Raw genomic sequence first — 22,526 nt, forward strand, 5'->3', positions numbered from 1 at the left:
ACCCAACCACCAAAGAACACCGGTCCAGATCGTGCTATATCCACGATCTAGCATTCAAATCCATGTAAAAATAACTGGCTTTACTAGGACTTGAACGCTGGAACTCTCGGCTTCCAAATCAGCTGATTTGGGAAGACGCGTTCACCACTAGACCAACCTGGTGGGTTAGGTGCAGTATCTAAAAAGCGCTTGTGGTACTTGACTCTTGGAAACACAAAAAATGGTGGGATATGGTTTCCAATAACAGAGACAGCATAAGCCAAAGTTATTATGAGTACCCTTTTCTGCAGAAACTAGGGCACCAATTTGTTTACCTCCTTTACGAGCAAAAATTCTATCTGACTTCTGCAATGAAGTAACACCTGTTTCATTCACGTTCCAAATTTTGTGAGGTTAAAAATTATGTCTTCCATGAACTGTTGTCAAATTATAGAAAAAGGATTCCACATTTGTTCGGTTGAAGCTAGAAGCTCATGCTAACCCAGTCGCCTCTGGTTTTCATAATGAAAGAGTTGAATGTCTTTTTAAAAATTCAGTGAACCAGTCATCTCCAGCACACTGCCAAGATTTAAGACATTTAATAGAATTTTCCACACAAAGATCATAAGCCAAAGTTTTGATCTCTTTTGGCCATAGTAAACATTTATTAAACCATAGTAAACACTGGCTGCTTGATGAACATATTGCTTTAATTCCTTCTCGTTGTCATCAGAAAAAACATTTCTACTTGGAAAATAACCAACAGTGATGGAAGGCCGACTTATCTTTTGTTCATCAATTTTATCTGGAATAACTTTCTAACAATATCTTACTAAAGTTTGATAATTGATTTGATAATCAGCTGCAGCTTGACGAACTGATAATCCCTCCTTTTTACCTTCCTCGCTGCTGCAAGCATGATGTCTGTAGCAACTTCTCTGTTTGTCCTTTTTTTTATTATTTCTCACCACCTTTAGCTGAAATAATAAAAAATTTACTAAAAAAAAACCTGCTGGGGTAGGTTGCCACATGTAACAACCATCCCCAGAATTTTTGTGATAACCAACCCTGAACAGACTTTTCAGACAAAAACCAAGCTGGAAAAACAGACTTGAACCTAATCTCAATGTTGATACATAATAACAATCTGCAACTGTTATAAAATAATAGAAAATAGTTGGAATATAGACTTCAATTAATACAGAGTGAATAAAAAGAGTTAATTATATTAATAAATGAATACTTACAGCTGCAAAACTAAAAAACACCAATAAAATCTATAAAACTGTCCCCAGGAACTAGAAACTGTTACACCCTACTCAGAATATTGTGATCATACTTTGGTTTCAGATTAGACTGCTAGGAAGCAGCAGCGACTGAGAACTGAGACTTGTGACACCCAACCAACCTGTGTGACAACCTGCTCCAACCTTCCCTATAAATATATATATATATATATATATATATATATATATATATATAAAAAAAAAAATATATATATATATATATATATATATATATATAGGAGGGAGTGAAAACTAGTTTAACGCAATTATCACTCTTGGCTAAGATCAAAGTGTAGTTTAACACAATTATCTCCAAAAATATGGTTTTATCGGATTTAGAATTTATATTATACAGTGTAGATTTTTTTTTATAACTTTTATTATTAATATATCTTGTATATAATTTTTTAAATGGTTAAAATTAAAAATTATTTCAAAAATAGCTTATATATTGTAAAAATACAAAATATAAAATTTCAAAAACAGAGATTTTTGCTAATCTATTTTATAATTTTACTGGAAAGACAGAAAAACAGAATGTTTTTTTATTTTATTACAAAACAATTTTTAAAATAGCTGGAAAAGAAGATATCTTGTCAAAACTGAAATGAAATTGTTTTAGAATAAAATGTAAGCAAAATAAATTTATACACACACATTTAGCCACAAGCTATTTTTTTTATTAACCCACCACATGCTTACATTATAATTAACTAATTCCTACAGTGATTAGTGTTTTCCTCCAGTATATTAGATTTTTTTTTAGAGGATGATATGTATAAATGTAAATGAAGTTTAGTCTTGTTCTGTCTCAGGTTGACAATTTCCTCAGATGTGTGGTGTTAATTATAACCCAACCACCAAAGAACACTGGTATCCATGATCTAATATTTAAATCCATGTAAAAGTAACTGCTTTTACTAGGATTTGAACATTAGAGCTCTAGACTTCAACATTAGTTGATTTGCAATGATGAGTTCACCATTGGACTAATCTAGTGGGTTACATTAGGTTATAACTAGACGTCAGATTGTGATCTTAAAATTTAGGTAACACCTGTTTTCATTATTTCAATAATCAGAGAAAGTCGATAAAATTTTCCAAGGCAATTCAGCCACAAACTTTATTACAAATATACAAAGAAATTAGCCTGACCTGACTAATTCTGAAATGAGTACTCAAATCAGTCAAGTAACAAATGTAACAAACAATAACTGTTGAAAAATGGCGAGGAGAAAGGTAATACCTCCACTCAAGGGCCATATATTTAAGAATAATGTGTTTTGCTTTCTCTGGAGATTGATGAAAAACTTCATGGATAAATCACCCAGAGTCAACCTCTAGTTCACAGTTATCTGTGCAATAGTTCAAATTACAGATTATTCCAAAATCTTTAGTTTTATAATCTAAGCATTAGATATGTTAAACCACTTTGCTTTTTTTTATCACTTTGGATGTGCTGTTGAGGAAATAATTGTAATTAGCAATATCTGTAAAACTTGCAGAAGATGGTTTTTCATCAGACTGTGAAAAAAATAATAAATTACAAAATTAATTTTTTTAAATATATTAATTTTATAATACTGTTTTATTCTGGTTTTTCTAATAGGATATAAATCCAAGAACTGGAACAAGACTTGATTGTCCCAGACCAAATAAATGGAAAGTGGAAGATGGAGGAGACTATCACTGTACATCGTCATTAGATCCAAACCAAATGTCACCAAGATTTATTTCACGACAAAAGAATAACAGAGTTGATACAAGTCCAGGTATGACAATGTCAAAGACTACCTCATAAAATATAAAAAATATTATATGCTAATACAAATAAAATTAATAGGCTAATATTTTAAAAATTAGTGCTATTATTAGTACACACCAGATAATAGTGCTATAAAATACATTTCATAATAACCAAAATACTTCCTCATTCATTATTTAAAATTATTTTAGTTATTATTAAATCAATATTCATTATTTTTACTTATCTTTGAAATAAAAAACCAATATTAAATTGTCAAGAACATGAAACCTATGAAAAATAAAGTTCTGGTTGTTTTACAATCTGTTTGTGTTTGAATAATAAAACTGCAGGTTTTAGACAAAAATAAAATCATGAACTATTGAGAAAATTTAGTTCCATGTTGAATAGCACACAATTGCTTTGGGTGAATTTTAGTTTGCAAGTACAATAGTTTCTATTTATTCCTTAAGTTTCAAGAATTTTAGTATAATTTGTCAGAAACACGGAAAAAATTGTTCATGCTATAACTCAAAAAAATGAAGAATTCCTGGACACATGTTAAGATGTATCTTTTTTTTATTTTCATTTGTAAAACATGTTCCAAAATTGTTTTCATTTTTTCATGATCTGCATATTATAACCATAGAGACACCATTATTTTACATGTAAACTACTTTTAGTCAGTTTTTAATTTAAATGTGTATTATATTTGATCTACCAGCTAATTTTTCACAAAATAATAGCACCATTTACATGGGATTTAAACTTCAGTACCTGCAATTAAGATTTTTACAGACTAAAAGATTGCATAAAAATATATTTAAGTACTCCAAAATCTGAGTAATAAGTGTACATTACTTCAAGAGTAATAATTTTATCTATTTATTTAGATTCTAGATATCTATTTATTTAGACTTTTATCTATTTTATTTTCAACAAAAGTTAAATTTCATAAACTCATCTTCGTGTTCAGTTGATGTCAATTTTTCAACATCAGTGATTGATTTTCACAGAATTTAAAGTATTTACAAATTTTACTGTAAATTTAAGTTATACGTCAAACCTAAAAAACTGTGTTTGCAATACCAGTTTTATACGTTTTACAGCCATTTTCTAAAATATTATTAAAATACAGGTATGGGATCAATTTTGTTAAATTTTTCAGGTTAAACACCATATAAAACCATCAAATTTATTCCTTAAGTTTCAAGAATTTTAGTATAATTTGTCAGAAACACGGGCAAATTTTTTTCATGCTATAACTCAAAAAAATGAAGAATTCCTGGACACATGTTAAGATCAATCTTTTTTTTTATTTTCATTTGTAAAACATGTTCCAAAATTGTTTTCATTTTTTGATGATACATCTGTAAATATTTTATAGATACTTACATTCCTATCAAAAATAGAACGACATTCTTCAGCTACTTCAAAAGTAAGAATGAGGTTTCAAAATAAAAAAATGGGTTTTCAAATTTATTGTTTCATACTCATAAATTTGATTCATATAGGCCAACAATTAGTAAAAAAGGATTCAAACTATGTGTTATCTCTGCTAAAACAAATTAGTTACTTATTTCTAAAAAATCTTTTATCTTTAATCTTCAATCTTTATCAAAGCAAACAAAGAATTTGCCTGTTTCGTAATACAAAACAGTAATTCAGCAAATGAAAAAGGAATTAAGTTTCTGTTTAAGTTTCTGTTAACATTTTTTTTATAATTAATGTCCTAGTTAAAAGAATTTCCCACCGTTTTAAATATGGAATAAAATTAAACATTTTCTTTTAAGAACCAGTATAATTTTCTTGATTAATTTTAATTGATAAATACTATTTAAAAACCCTTATTTTGTGTAATGTCTAATGTAATTAAATATTATATATATATATATGAAATATAAAATACCAAAACCAAAGTAATTAGATAAGTTATAGTTAACATTATAATTTCAATAATCAATTTTTACAGGATCCCACATCTTCAGTTGACATTGAATTCTGTAACTAAATTAAAACATATTTATTTTATAAGTTGTCAGTTTATCAAATTGTTTTCTTTTTCGAAGTTATGATATTTATTATGAATATACATGTAAAAATCTGCTGTAATAATTTGTTACTGCACATCTAGAATTTATGTAAATCATAAAAGACAAACTATTAATAATATTAATTTACATACATACAGCAGCACACTAAATTAAAAAAAAAATCAAATGCTGTGAATTTATTCACATATTGCTACATCAGGCACCTGAATATACCTGTTGAATAATATGCCACTTTGGTCCAGTACCTCGGTTATGTTTAATTCTGAATATTTTAATATTCACTGTTCATTCACATAAATAAAAGTCTTTATTATATAAATTATTTTTATTATAATCTTTGAACTTGTAATTCATATATATTACATTATTGTATTAATTAATTATATATTCGTAATAAACATATGTTGAGTCTTTGAAGGATGGAACAAGACTGACTAACAATAGAGCATTAGACAAACTCATTTAATAAGAGTAACAAAAAAATTTGAGAATTTATAAAGAGTAAAAATTTATAACAAGTAAAAGAAGTGAAAATTTTTATTTTTACAAAAAATAATATTTTATATTATTATTTTTTGAGAAAGTTATATTAATTAAAGCCATCAAAATAATTAACATAAAGCTTAATTATTTTTTAAATTCATATGGAGCCTTTATGTAAACAAATATTTTATTCTGAGCAGTTCATAATTATACTTTATGGCGATCATATAAATTGCTAATCCTTGTATGACAAACAAAACTACACCAGCATTTGCCTGAACAGATGTTGGTAAACTACTTGTATAATAAAACTTTTATCTAAGCAGCATCAAAAAAATACAATTAACTTAAAAAAAAGAAGGAATTTGAAATGGTTAAATTCAATATATATATATATATATATATATATATATAATACAAAATATGAACCACTAAATCACAGTAATTAGATAAGTACATTAAGATTCCAGTACTGGACAACAGAATTTGCATATATGTTTATCATAATTTTTAAAAATAAAAAAAATTTGACAAATTATAAAATAAATATGTTTCAATGTAATTATAGAATTCAATACAGATGTGGGATCCTGTGAAAATCAATTAATATGTGGTAGGTTTACCTTATCTAATTACTGTGTTTGGTGTTTACATTTCATATATATATATATATATATGTGAAATAATAGTAAGGCATAGAATGAATATACTGAATAAATGAAAAATATACTGAATAAATATATATATATATTAATTAATGGAAGTTGTTTAAGCACATAATATTTGTTTACATTTTTATGCAGTTAGTAAGAACTACATATTAATAATTTTCTCAACATAAAAATATTAAAATTTGTTGTTTTTTATGTTTTATTATTTTTAATAATAATTTACCATCAATAACATTTTTCAGACAGTTTTGAAGCACAGTTTTTGAGAGTGCTGTATAGAGTTAACAACACAATAGAAAGGAATGAAATCAGATTAGCAGAACAAGAACGACGGGATTTGGCCGAATTAGAGTGGAAACAAGTAGCATTAGTCTGTGACAGATTTTTACTATGGGTTTTTTTAATAACAACAGCAATTACAACAACTGTAATATTATGCGGGTCACCTTACGGTCCTTGATCAAATGCTCTGTATATAATAAAAAATATAATAAGCTCATGGTTGTTTGTATTCTCATCAGTACCAAATTTAATTGTATTTGTTTGACTACATGAAAGTGGAAAAGATATTTAAAAGGTCAGGTTATTTTATCATGTACATTTCAATGTGGTTTAATTTTTCATTAAAAAATGAATAATTATGTATGATATATTTTTATGTAAGTTTATGTGACTTAAATTATTAATAATGAATATAGAATGGTTACAATCGATATCTGTAGATGAGTGGATATGTAGCCAATTTTGCTAAAATTAATCGTTTAGAATACAAAAATACAAGGTAAAGTCAAAAATTATCTGCACTTTATATTTTCAATTTATTTACACAAATTCAACAGTTGAACAAGCATGCCATTCTTTCATATAGTCTCCTTCCTTTCTGATGCATTTGGTCCAACAATCCTCAAACTTGTATGTTCTCTTAAAGAAGAAGATTTTCACTTGGTTGCCCAACAATTCATATACCATTTCCCACACTTCATTGTCTGTAGAAAACTGATGATCTTGTAAAGCATCGTTGAATAGTCCAAAGAGATAACGGTCAACAAGGACAAGATTTGGACAGTAGGTAGGATTTTCTAGTACCTCAAAACCCAAATGGATAACGGTTTCAACAGTAAGACTAGCTGTTTGTGGGTGTGCATTGTCATATAACAATACTTTCTTTGACAACAGGTCTCAGTGTTTGGTGCGAATTGCTGACTTCAAATTGTTGGCAAACAAATCACTGAACTGTTGATTTGTATGGTACACTGTCGATAGTAACTTGTTGGTTTGCAAGTACCATTTCTAGAGCTTGCTGAATTTTCCCATCAGTGGTAGAGGTTGACGAGTGTCTTGCTCCTTTTTCATGATTGATAGTTGCTTGTCCAACCCCTTTTTAAACATCTTTATCTACTCATAAGCACTTCTATGTTGCACAGGCAGTGTCCCCGTGTTGTGTTACAAGCCTCCAATGAATTTCTGTCTCTTGAACACCTTCCAATAGAGATAAGATCACTGCTCTTAGGTCCTCCTTTGTGCACACTGAAAGTGAGGCAGGAATGAACTGAAACTTAAAGAGAAACCAGAAAAATGATGCTATCAAGGTCATACTTTGCTAATGTGACTACTGTAGAATTAGCTCTAAGCATGCATATGTAGAAGGCAATGTAACGTAACTAAAGATGTGTAATAATGAATGTGTGGATAATTTTTGACTCAGTTAAGTAAATGAAATTTTTAATACTTAATTTTTTTATGTACTGAATTTAATTTATAATATTCTCTTATTAATTTTGAGTAATTATTTTTTTATTATTTCTAATAGTGAATGAAGAAAATAACAATAAGAAATAAATCTGTTTTACCAGTATTGTAATTGGTTATAGTTTGGTCAGTGGCCTTGCCATGGAAGGAAGCATAATGCAGTTGTAAAGGTTATTATCACTACCTTAACACACAGTAAAGTCTAGAATCGCTCTATCAGATTGAAATATAAGCGGTCTACAAATAAAGATTTAAGGTATTTTAAATAAATCTGTTAGCGTAGAATATCTGACAACTAGTAAAAACAGTGACAAATGTATGATCTACCAGTGACAGTATGTTAAATTTAATTGCAATTTTAACTTTTCTAAATACAGTAGTGTGCAAACTAATCTGAACAGAAATGTTATTTAATGTTATGGTGCCTAATATTATTGGAACACTCCATTGCTTTGTGGGAATTTGTTTTGAAGTTATGTTACAACCCTTTCCTTCAGAATTTTGATATATCCATCACTTTTCAACATACCATCTACTGGAAGTAATGAAACAACTCCACAACATTTTTTTCTGGGGATGTTTAACTGATTATTGGATAGGAGCCAGTAATGTATTTTCATCTGATGCTTTTCTAACATATGGAACTCTTCGCTCCTGACCGTAAAAATGTAACTCATTGGAAAACAGAACATTTTTCCAGTCTTCTTTGGTTCAATTAGGATGAGCTTTGGTCTAAAAGAGCCTTTTTTTTCATATTATTGGTGTTAAATGCTGCTTTTTAGCTGGGCAACAAGCTTTTTGTTCAGCTGCAAGAAGTTAGCATCTCAACAGTTGTCACATGTAAATTTGTTCCACTGGCTGCTAATTCTCGATTTAAATTCACAGCATATAATTTTGGACCAAATTTACTTTTTCCCACTGATAACCAATCCTTTATTATAGTAGTTTTCTTTTACGGCCACATTTGCCTTTCTTTGAGGTGAAAAGGAACCAATTTCTATAAATTGGTTTCAAATAGTGTACATGGTCCCCTAGACCAACAGCACATTCAGAAGCTATTTGTCGTTGTCCTACTGATATTCTCAGATGGAGAAACAATTTTTGAATGCTTTCTTGGAGTTATGACGATTATTATATATTCAAAACACACAGAGAAAAAATAAGAAAATACTATTTTGTAATAAAAAATGAAATAAACTTTCACAAAATACTATAAAAATTATTAAAAACCCAAAGAACATAACCTCACATTACACAGACAACTTAGAGAATTTGTATAGTTAAGCAGTGTGGCCACAAAATTGAAATAAACAAAAATTCTCTGTGTTTGGATTAATTTGGATTCTACAGAAAAGTTATTCTTCCCAAGTTATAAACATATCAGATTATATTTTCAGGTAATAAAGTGCTACTTGTTGAAGTTATCATCCAAAGTAAACTGATATTTCTAGTCTATTGAATCTGAAGAGCATAATGATCAGATATCAATTTATTGTCAAAGAAGCTTCAAGATTTATCAGGATTGTAGTAGGAATGTGAAGAAAAATCAAACTGTCACATTTTTTTTATAAGAATGAGTAGATTAATCTCAAATTCTTGTTATGGTTTCCAATGTATTAAATTTTGTATTTGTAATAGTAATTAACACAGTGTCTATATTAATTAAATTTTAAGTTTTAAGTCTATTAGTTTATTAAGAATAAGTTAGTATTAGTTTATTAAGAATATTAGTTTGTTATAAAAGCATTTAATTTGTCACTAGAAGAGTAATATATTTTGAACTACAAATTAGGTTTACAAGAATATATAAGATGCTTAAAACATTAATAAACGGTGCTTTTATTAATATTACTTTTTTTAATGAGGGAAGTAAAATTAAAAAAAAAAACTAGGTCTTACATGTTGCCAGCCTCCGTGGTACGAGTGGTAATGTCTCGACCTTTCATCTGGAGGTCTCGGGTTCAAATCCCAGTCAGGCATGGCATTTTCACACGCTACATGTCATTCATCTCATACTCTGACTTATGTGTAAGTATTGGATTTTTTTAGATTATTTTTACTTAAAAGATATGTAGAGGAGAATTTCAAATGTAACAATTTTATTCCTATTTATAGTGGATTTGAAACAGGTTAAATAACGATATTAATAATATAAGCAAATAAAAACTCAGGAAATTAATTTTTATTGTTGATACTTTTTTCTTACTCATGATAGGATTAGGCAACTGCCTGGTTAAGAAATTAGTATTTCCTATTTAATGAAAACAAGCTTGAATTAATCGAAGGAACCATAGTTTTAATGAAATATTTTAATATTATACAAAAAAAAGTTTTTTTAAGCAACAACTTGTTTTCCTGAACTAACATAAGAAACAATTAATTTGATTAAAGCTTTCTTTTAATTAAATGAATATAAGATGACAATTTTTGGCATGTAAAAGCAAGTCTAAGAGATGTCCCATTTCCCCAGATTGTCTGCTCATTCTTACACTTGAGGGGTTAATGACAGCTTAAATTGAAGAATTGTCAGGAATGAAGTCTAAACAGTGTAATTAAAATAATTTATACAGTAAGTAAAGCATTTTATCTCTTTCAGTAAGTTATATTAACACTTATATTAATATAACTGCTAAATTAAAAAAGGAAAAATACTAAAGAAAATAATAAGAATTAACATATCTGCCCATATTTAATTCTAAGTCACTGTATGTTTGGTGTATTAGCTGAATGGTAATTAGTGAATGAGTTTTATAATTTATGAAATAATTATTAAGGATAGAAACGAAGTAAAAATTTGCCAAAATAAAAGGATGAAGAAATGCACCACCATCCAGCTAAATGATTATTGACCAAAGAATATTATGTATTTTTTTTTTTTTTTTTTGATTGGAATTAACTGGTACAGTTATCAAACCACAACACTGATTGCCGAGAACTTAACATTATTCCACCACATGGCAACTGCTTCCGACATTTTTAACTTCATTGATCAATGGTAATCAGTTTAATTAACAAAACATTAATACTGGTACCTATTCTTGTTCACATCATTTTATTCTTTTCAGAATGTTAGTCCTGGAAACATCCGTATAACTGGTGTGGATACATTCTCATACTATACAATTTTGAATATGAAAAAGGTTATTCTTTTAAGAGCATTGTATCTGTTTTTTGGTAGCTGTTTAATTCCTGAAGGAAAAAATTATTCCACCGTATACAGATCGACACAAAATTGTTGATCAACCATAAACTGTTACCTTATGAGAAAAATACCTCGCTTTTCTGAAAGATTGTGGGCAAGATGGCATTCTCTGGCCAGAGGAGGTAAAGAAGTTATTCTCTAGGTGGAGTTTCTAGTTTCATACTGCAGTTGTGTAAAAGATTCTCTTTTTACTGTCCATCCTTTTCCTTTCTCACTCCCTCGTAATTGGTTCCATGGATGTAGATCTGATACTGTGCTGGGGATTTAGGGGACGCTGCAGAGCCAATGCATCCTTAATATGATCTGGTGGAAGGGGTCTCTATGGATTGACCTGTTTCTAACCTGGTGGCTCCATGAAAAACTAATGGCTGAAATGCTTATTGTATAAGTCAGGCCTCCTGATTTCTCCTAAAATACTGAGGTAATTCCAAGTATTACAAAGATGTAGTCCACCAGCTTTTCTACGAATTTTAAAATTTCTTAATTTTTGCATTCCTTCATTTATAGTAGTAGAATAAAGTCATCTAATTATTGCTGTAAAAAGAAATTAGGATTTATTTATCAAATTCAATGTCATTATTGATAGAAAATAATAAAATTTCTTAAAAATTATTAGAGGGCAAAAATAAAATTAATTCAATACACTTAGTTTTATCTAATATTAATATTAACTAAGATTTTTATTCTAAACACACTTAACTTTTTTATGTTTACTTAATTACAATGTTTGATATCCCACTTACCAAATTATAAGTATAAATAAGTTTATAACATAAATTATACATTATAACTAATATTTAAAATATGTTTTGTAATAAATAAAAAACTTTATTTTGCATTGTTAGATTAGTAATGCAATAATTATTTTTCTACTAATAGATAACAGTAGTAGGGTTTTAACCTCAGTTAAAAATGTAAGCATGCAAACAAAAAATTACAGTATCAATATTTATTTACGATGCATAAGAGGGAAAATTCATCCTTCTGAATATTTTTCCTTATAACTGTTAAATCTTACAAAAAGTGTTTTGAAGTTTTCTGTGAGTCAGCATCTAGTATTTCTCATTATACGAGGTGTGATTGGAAAGTTTTAAGAGATTAGGCTTGTAACTTCAAAATGGCAGTACTTACAGGTTACTGTGATGGATCTCCTTCAAAGTAGTCTCCTTTCTTACTGAACACACTGACTGCAATGGTGTTTCCACTTTTAGAAGCATTTCTGGAAATACTCTTTTTTAAGGGTGTTAAGAACCCTCTCTGTATTTGCATAAATGTTTTCAAATGAGTCAAATCAGTTCCCGTTCGGTGAAAATTTCAATTTAGGGAACAGGTAGAAGTCAGCAGGGGCTAAATCAGGGGAATAGGGGGGTTTCAGAAGCATAGGAATTTGGCCAAAAATTCTGCAACTGAGAACACACAATGAGACGGTCATGGTGGAGGACCCAATTCTTACCTGGCCAGAGTGCATGCCTTTTCTTCTGCACATTTTTGTGGAAATGCTGAAAGACACTTTTATAGCATTTCTGGTTTTCTGTCTGCTCCCTAGGGGCAAATTCATCATGCACAATACCTGCATAATTGAAGAAAACCACTTCACACACCAAGATGCCACGCTCTACTGAACAAAGATATTGTAATGATCCTTTCAGGATATTTGAAGTACAAAACAAGCTTTCCATTCCACACTTGTGGGCAAATCTAGTCCCTCCTATTGAGCAATGGCAAAACCTGTCTTAAAACTTTTCCATCAGACTTTGTATAACCACTTACTTCTATATTTATAAATGCGCTATTATGTACTAATCTGATACATAGCAAAATGATGATGAACTCATACTTATGCTGAAAAACAATGAGCAGATTGTACACAATCCTTTCTGATTCTGAAGAGTGTGCAATGTTTTATTAACAATGATAAATTACTTGAGGAGAGAAGTAACTGACAGTTGATTTTATCAGTTTGTGATTATTTAGTGAATTAATATGATTTATACCATTATTTTTCAGTTGTATTCTTTTAAGTGAGGTATTTTAAATTTAAATAAATAGTTTTATAACAAATATTTTATGCATTACAATAATTTAAAATAATTTCCTTAAAATCAGGACATGGTCCATTATGAGTTTTATTACAAAACAATTAAATAATTTTAAACCTGAACATTATAATAATGCCACAATAATGGCAAGTATGAATTTATATACAATGTCGACTATAGAATGTGATACAGACTTACAAACTGTAGTTAAAGCTTAGATTTTCTGTCTTCATGTCTAATATGAAGTATTATAATATTTTAATTGTTGAAAATATCACAAATGACATAGTTAATTAATTGTAATAAAGTATAATAATGATAATACACAAATAGCAAAACCTGTAATTGTACTATTTATGTTAATACTGGTGATAAAGAAACTAATTTTTTTGAAACTTATTTGTATCTTAAACTAAATAAAATGAAATGAAAAATTGAAATTAACTACAGAAACATAGTATCATACATGTTGTATATTTTAAAAATAAGTCTTATCAATAATTTAATGTAATGTAATCAAAGAATAAATTAGTTTAGGATTATCACATTAGAATATGTGACTTAGTTTATGACTAATTAAATATAATTTTTTTTTTTTAAATCTTAAAAAACAACTTGTACTTATTTTATTTTTCAATTAGAATTTAATGATTTTTAATGTATGGCAATGGAAACTTAAATCCAAAAGTAATTTTATGCATAATTTCAAACTGAACTTTTGTCTGTGTGCTGTGTTGAAAAAGGTAAGCAGTATTTTTCTAATCTTCAAGATAAATTTATACATAACTCAATTTAGATTTATCATGCAATTTCTTTCTGGATATAATGACATATTTTAGGCTTTCACTGGGTATTAATATACCCAGTTCATTAGAATAGATTGCATCAATGAACATAAAACAACTAAAAACTGTTTAAAATTATACATAATCACATTTCAACCATCAGCGCACAGCAAAATTACTACAATAATGCACTTACTAGTTCAGTGGCTGCATATTATCAAATGTTTATATTAGTTCTCTCTCTTACATTACAGAAAAACAGATCTTACCTCAACCTGAAACTGTTACATCTTTGTCTACATACAAACCAAATTAATATACACATTTGATATTAGTGGAACCACCAACATTAGTAATAATTCTGATCCTATCAACATGTTTTCTATATGTAATTACAAGCACTACTAATATAATACATATTTTCATAGATTCTTGTGATGTAATGAACTAGGTATTATTTATACTTGATAGGAACTGTTCCTGAGACAAAAAGGAAAAGTTAAATATAAGAATATTGTTGCATAACTGATTTAAACTGAAATTGTTAAAAATAAAAAGTAATTTACAATGTTGATAAACAAAATTTATCAGTTATCAATAAATATTAAATGTTATACTTTAAAAAATTTGAAAACAAAGATTTAAAACTTAATTTTTTATTTATTTTTACAAGTTGGAAAGTTGTCACCATTTGAAGATTTGTAAGACATATGAGCAAAGACGTCCAATGATCAGCCACGTACGAAACGATTGTGTTTCGTACCTACTGGCATCATTTTTCATCACTGAATAAGTGAAAAGCAAGTGCTCGGAACAGGCATGCACCATCTCCTTTGACAGGTTTAACTGTTTGTGTTATTAACGTGCCATTGACAGTTATCTTTTCAGTTGGCTTGTTTATTCACTTTTTGAAACACTACACTAACCTGTTGACTCATAAAAAATCATATGACTTCTTTTTTCTTAACAGTAACAACATTAATAATAAATTAAAATTAAATTTAAAAATTAAATAATTAACAATAAATAAGAACATTAATAATAAATTTTAATTAAATTAAAAAATTAAATTATTAATAAATTTTACTACCGTAATCCATTCATCCAATATCGATTGATCTTAAAACACAAATATTTTCGACACAAATAAATTGATACTGAAAATAATATAGATTATTCATTTGAACCCCTTAAAATCAAAATTTTGAAAAATCCTTTCTTCGTACACGCCTACTTAAAGATACGAAGGTACCTTGAAAATTTCAAGTCTCTACCTATAATAGTTTTGGCTGTTCATTGATTATGAGTCAGTCAGTCAGAACATTCTCTTTTATATATAGAGATTAACTCTTTTTGTAATTTACAGATTAAAACTCAAAATTATTTGAAGTTCAAAAATAACAATGTAATTAGAGATTCAAATTTCAATAATTAAAAATGTTTAAATATGGTTAAGTAAAAAAATATAAAACTGTACGGGTATGATAATTCACCTTAAAAGTAATTATATACTTGTATTTTTTAAACTAAATCTTTTAGGATAACTTTTATATTTGTTATTATATATGTTAATCTTAAGGAAAAAAGACAAGAAAGTACACAGAAATACTCTGCACAGAGGTCATATTGATACCAGCAAACCAGTATTCTACCTAATTTTTTAAATTCTATAAAAATGCCACTAAACATGTTAAGACACTCCAGACCTGATTTAATCATTATAATAATTACCATATTCATTATAAATAATAAGCAGAATTAAATTTAAATGATTACTCAAATAATGCATATGTTGCTTGTATGGCAACTTAATTTTTTTATAACGTAGTAATAACACATTTATCAAACAGCAATTAATAATATTTTTATTAAACTACGAATAATATATCTTATAGATGTTTAAAAATTTGTACATAATAATAATAATTACTTCATTCTAAAAAATGTATTTATTCTATAAATTGTTATAAAGTATAAATCATAGTCAGGAAGATGATACAATGTATGCAGCAAACAATAAACTAGTCAGTTTAAATGATATGGTTAGTATGGTACCCAAGCTAGTAATAAAATTATCTGGAAAAATGAAATATACATTTGAAAATAACTTTTTAATAATTGCTTTTTAAGTTTTTTATGTATACCATTCAAAACTGGAATATGAACTTCTTGGTTTTGATTATGTGCTAAACAACTTTGCACAGGAAGAAGATTGTGTTAAGACTATTTACTGAACATTAATTAGAATTTTTTTGTTGTAAATACTGTAGGCATTAAATATAAGATATTCATACAACTTTTGGTAGAAAAAACAAATATTACTATGCAAGTAATTCCATTTTATATTTAGGTTTCTCAAAGTACATTTAAATCTACTGCAAAAATTAAACAAAACTGTATATGATTAAACTTAAAAGTACTTCTATGGAGGATAAGTTGAATCTTCATTAAACTACAATATCATGAGGACTGCAATTTGTAGTTTAACAGCAATTATTGTTTCATTCGCATCCTGTAAGAAACAATGTGTTTCTGTTTGAAAGAATTGTCACCTGCACGCTCTTTAATTATCCTATATTAAAGAGCAATTTTTTTAATTTTTAATATTTATCTCTTGTTCTACATAAAATGTCATTATTCTTATACCTAATTAATAAGTTCATTATACTTTTGAGTGGTTTAAATAACAAAATTTTTTGTGGCATGCTCTAGTAGCAAAAAATAATCCCTATTGAAAAAAAAAAAAAAAAAAAAATAGACCAGCATGATCAAAATAAAGTTGATTGATAATGACAGATTTTATAATTCTAAGGATCATTTTGTTCGCAAAATGAGAAATCACCTCAAAATATTTGTGTAATAAAACTTTACAAAATTATACACATACCATGGCCCAAAGAAGAAACAAGAGCCAAGTGTAGCTATAATTATTGAAATTTTTTTTTAAGATTAAAATATTTTGAGAAGATACCAATTGTGCTAATTCAGTATCTATATAGGTCGGATAAAAGAGGTGTAAAGCAAACTGGCTAGATGCAAATCATCTACATGAATATTTAAAAAAATTCAAATTCATTCTTTAGTTTTAATTGTTTACTTAGTTTAAAGAGCTTAATAAAAATAGAAGCATACTTATAATATAACATCATATGGTTTGAATAACATATTTCTTGATTTTTAAATTAGAAATTAAATTTTTTAAAGAAATTGCAATTCTTAATTTTTAAATTTTTAAAGTAATATAATCTGTGTAATTTTTTACTGCTTTTTGTTATAATCTTTTAAGATGATTAATATTTAATAGATATATGACACTTACAAAATAATCCTAGGTAAAATGATGAACTCAAATTCTTTACAAACTGATGGTTCCACAATACCTGGAATGTATCAGAAGTAGCATCTGAAGCTGAAGAGTCTTCTAGTATTGATAAAATATACATTTAATAAACCCAACCCCAGATCAACAAAGTTGATCAAGTACATCGGTTGCAAAATCACTGAATGAAGCTGGCATTTATAAACAGTTTCATCACACTAACTTGTTGAATGCTCTAAAAATTGTAATAAAAATGTGTATTAAAGAATAAAGTTCTAAACATTATGGATCAAAATTCACTAGGCATTTAAACATCTAGAGCAGAATATCTAGCACAATTAAAAAAAAGTTATTAACTTAGACCTTTGTCACTGTAGTAGAACAACTGAGATGGACTGACCTTCATGGCAGATTGGAAGTGTGTTTAGTCTTTTTGCTTGCAGGCTTCTGGGTTTGCATGCCAGTAGACTTGGCAATTTTCACATGCAAAAATTTTCAACCATATTTTCTCTATAACATTATTGTCAGAAACAGTATCCAGCCATAAAAACGCTATCAAATCTCTAAGCCTAACAAGAAAAAACTGATTAACCATTATAATAAGTCGACATAAATCTATTATATTAATGTCAGCATCAGTCTTCCAGTGTTAGTTTAGAAAAGTCTTCATTAAGGTGTAGACAAGCAGTTTAGTAGCATTGCTGAAGAATTAATTGTATATTAGTTCCAAACAACCTCCTGCACAAATTGAATGAAAGAGTCAAAGAACATTAACTTGATTGTATTATATCATTAAGTAAATGTATTAACTGTGAACAATTTTTTATATCAAATGTTAATTGAAATTTTTGTCAGAACATTAAGCATATTTTCTCATTATTTTATTATAAATAAATTACTAATATTCAGTTATTAATACACGTCTTTTCAAAGTACTTGTTATTTGTTTCTTATTATCAAGATGTAGATAGATGGTTTTCTCAATGTAAATTATAAACTAACATATATTAACATAATTCATATTAAAGATTTAGTTTTTCATAATACCTTTTGTTTTATTAAAAATACCACAGCGATATTTTATTGGGAGTAATTTATGGGGAAATTACTATTTAATAAATAAAAAAAAACTTTTGAAATGGTATAAAACTTTTATGCAAGTGAATTTTGTGAGACACTGCTCTTAAAAAAAAACAAGCTTTCTTTTCAGATGAGTACTTAGGTGTAAAGGAAATGAAGTATCAAGTGGAAAGAAATGATCTTTATGAACACTATTCAATTAAAATAAGAAGTGTAAGGAAGTAAGCATCATATGTTAATCGTAAATAACTACATCCTAACCTCCAATAATTCTACTACACATACCACACACAATCTGCTTTTTTTACTTTCACTTTAAAATCACACTACAATAAGAAATTTTCTCCAAAAAATTAGTTATAGTTAATATTATCAATCAAAATTATAGAAAATTAATCCCTTCAAGGGCCCTAAAATCTGTACACAGATAATAAATAGTTCCTGGATGCACACTTAACCAATCCAGATAAATCTTAAATACTCAAAAAGAAAAAATACAAATAAATAATTGAAAAATAAAAGGTATATATAAAATAATTTTTTTAAAGTTATTTTAAGACTCATATTCCTCTGTACTATTATACAAATATAAATAAATAACTTGATTGACCAAGTACAGAAAAAAATTTAATTAGAAAGGATAACACTTAGCTTATATCATTATATATACACAAGAGTACTTTCACGATTTTCTCACATCCTCAGTTAACCCAAACATTTAATTTTCCACGTAAAATTACACATTATAAATACACAACATTAAAAAAATAAAATCTTGATAAATACAATAAAACAAAATTTATTACAATAGACATTCCCTCTTCAGTATCACAGTTTACAACTAACATATATCGCACTAAAAGAATAGTTCAGTAACTGTATAATGAAAGTAGGAAAGTCAATAAAAACAAAACCAATGAAGACAGATAATCACTCTTCAGTATATCAGATTACACTTAACATTCACCACCCTCAAAGATTACTTCAGTAACAATCTAATGAGAAGAATAGGAAAGCCATAAAAATTAAACCAATGGCAACACACATTCACTCTTGCGTATCTCAGCGTACACCTAACATTTACTGCCGTTCAATATTACTTCAGTAACTATCAAATGAGAGTAGGAAAGCTGATAAAAATTACACCAATGACAATAAACATTCGCTCCTCCATATGTCAGATTACAACAAACATTAGTTCAGTAACTATCTAATGTGAATAGGAAAACGGATAAAAATTACAACAATGACAACAGAAATTCACTCTTCCGTATCTCAGATCTAGCACCTAACAATCACCATCCTTAAAGTTTACTTCAGTGAATTAAACAGAATAGGAAAGCTGATAAAAATTAAAACAATGACAATAGACATTTACTGTTCAGTATGTGAGATTACACATAATATTTACCGCCCTCAATGATTACTTCAATAACTATTTAATGAGAATAGGAAAGCTGATAAAAATTATACCATGGACAACAGACATTCACTTATCTGTCTCTCAGTTTACACCTTACATTTACCGCCCTTGAAGATTAGTTCAATAACTATCTTATGAGAGTAAGAAAGCCAATAAAAATTAAACCAATAACAACAAATGTCACGTTCCATATCTCAGATTACACTTAACATTCACCGCCATCACAGAGTACTTCAGAAATAATCTAATCAGAATAAGAAAACCGATAAAAATTAAACCAATGACACCAGACATTCACTTCTATATTTTAGATTTTCACCCTCAAAGATTACTTCAGTGAATATCTAAACAGAATAGGAAAGCCGAGAAAAATAAAACCAATGACAACAGATATTCACTCTTCAGTATCTCAGATTACACCTAACATTCATCGCCCCCAAAGATTACTTCAGTGACTATCTCAACAGAATAAGAAAGCAGATAAAAATTAAACCTATGACAACTGATACTCACTTTTAAGTATCTCAGGTTACACCTAGCATTCACCAACTCTCAGAGATTATTTCAGTAACTAGCTAATCCGAACAGGAAAGCCAAAAAAAATAAGTCAGTGAACACAGAAATTCACTCTTCAGTACCTAACATTACAACTAAAATTTAATGCCTCTCAAGTGTAGTTCAGTAATTATCTAATGAGAGTAGGAAAGCCAATAAAAATCAAACCAATGACAACACACATTCTCTTTTCCGTATCTCGGATTACACAAATAACAATTACCGCTCTCAAGATTAGTTCAGTAACTATTTAATGAGAGTAGGAAAGCCGATTAAAATTAATCTACATGACAACAGACATTCACTCTTCTGTATTTCAGATAATACCTTTCATTCACCGCCCTCACAAATTACTTCAGCAACTATGTAATGAGAATAAGAAAACCAATAAAAATTAAACTAATGACACCAGACATTCACTCTTTCGTATTTCAGCTTACACCTATCTAAACAGAATAGGAAAGCCGATTAAAATTGAACAAATATTCTCTCTTCATTATCTCAAATTACACCTAACATTCACTGCCCTCAAAGAGATAAATATATAAATCTAAGAAATTTAAGAGTGAATGTCGGTTATCATTGGTTTATATTTTATCGGCTTTCCTATTTCTTTAATATAATAGTCACTGTAGTAATCTTTGGGGCAATAAATGTTAGGTGTAATCTGAGATTTAGAAGAGTGAATGTCTGTTGTCATTGGTTTAATTTCTATCGGCATTCCTATTATTTTTAGATAGTTACTGAAGTAACCTTTGAGAGCGGTGAATGTTAGTTGTAATCTTAGATATGTAAGAATGAATGTCTGTCGTCATTGTTTATCGGCTTTCCTTTTCTATTTACATAGTCACTGAAGTAATCTTTGAAAGCCGTGATGTTAGGTGTAATCTAAGATACTTAAGAGTCAATGTCTGTTGTCACTGGTTTATTTTTTACCAGTTACTGAAAAAATATTACTATTTTTTAAATAGTTACTGAACTAATCTGTGAGGGCGATAAATGTAAGGTATAATCCGAAATACTTGAGAGTGAATGTCTGTAGTTGTTGGTACATCTTAAATCGGCTTTCATATTCTGATGAAATAATCCATAATCCATGAAACAATCAATCCATTATTTCATGATGAAATAATCCATATTGTTACTGAAATAATCCCAGAGGGTGGTGAATGTTAAGTGTAATGTGAGATACTTAAGAGTGATTATTTGTTGTCATAGGTTTAATTTTTATCGGCTTTCTAATTCTGTTTAGGTAGTCACTGAAGTAATTTTTGAGGGGAGTGAACGAAAGTGTAACCTCTTCAGTATTTCAAATTACACCGTAGATATGGGACATCATAAAAATATCTTTGCGACAGTATTATTTTCTGTCAAAACTACTGAGGTATTAACATTTCATATGTCATTAATTTATTTTTACATCAGTCATTTACTTTCACTAAGTCACATTTTGAAAAAAATCATCAATGTTAGGAAGTCTTATGTGCAAAGAATGCGTGGAAAATTATGTTTATATTTTTTTTTAAATTACATACATTTTATCAGCCTAAATAAGTATTAATAAAGTCAATATTTTTTTTTTTACTATCGTTATTTCAAATTAATGACCACATTTTTTTTTATCTTTATTAACATCAGTGTCTTTTCAAAGCTTATCTTTTTGCCTGCAATATATATTGTTGACATACTACTGTAATACATTATTTTGCAACACTTTATAAATCTGTTTTTCCAATTTACTAATGACAGTTCAATTATCAGTCACATGTTTTACTGATAGAAAACATCAAACATATGCACTTAACTGTAGTGACTATGCTCTTATTATTAGGCTTACAATATTTTTTTTGGGTCCAACCCAGGACATATTTTTGAAATTACTTAAAAGTCTTAACAGTTTACTAAAACATTAAACTTGTTTATTCAGTTGTATTTTTCACTAGACATGACTTTTTTTAGAAATGGCTCGTTTGTTTTAATTACATCATAAAATTCACAACAAGAAAGTTCTGAATTAATTTTAACATTCAGCAGATGTTTAACAGTACATACTAAAAGTCTACCCCTTTCTGCAGACCAAATGTTCCCTATAATCGAAAAAACTCTCAACTAAAGCAGATGTCCCAGGCAAAGACATTGCAAACTGAATCATTTTAG

At 28.1% G+C, this 22,526-nt stretch overlaps 1 protein-coding gene across 1 annotated transcript in view; it reads left to right on the forward strand.

The window, feature by feature from the left end:
* Positions 1 to 6,834, forward strand: part of LOC142325477 (neuronal acetylcholine receptor subunit alpha-7-like) — a 909,238-nt gene extending 902,404 nt beyond the window's left edge. The window contains exons 8-9 of the mRNA XM_075367292.1: positions 2,875 to 3,037; positions 6,460 to 6,834. Coding sequence (XP_075223407.1) covers positions 2,875 to 3,037; positions 6,460 to 6,677 — 381 coding nt within the window. The 3' untranslated portion in view covers positions 6,678 to 6,834. The remainder of the gene's footprint in view (positions 1 to 2,874; positions 3,038 to 6,459) is intronic.
* The last annotated feature ends 15,692 nt before the right edge of the window (positions 6,835 to 22,526 follow it).

Source organism: Lycorma delicatula, chromosome 5 (assembly GCF_047948215.1).
Source record: "Lycorma delicatula isolate Av1 chromosome 5, ASM4794821v1, whole genome shotgun sequence".
In the NCBI taxonomy this organism is placed as follows: Eukaryota; Metazoa; Arthropoda; class Insecta; order Hemiptera; family Fulgoridae; genus Lycorma; species Lycorma delicatula.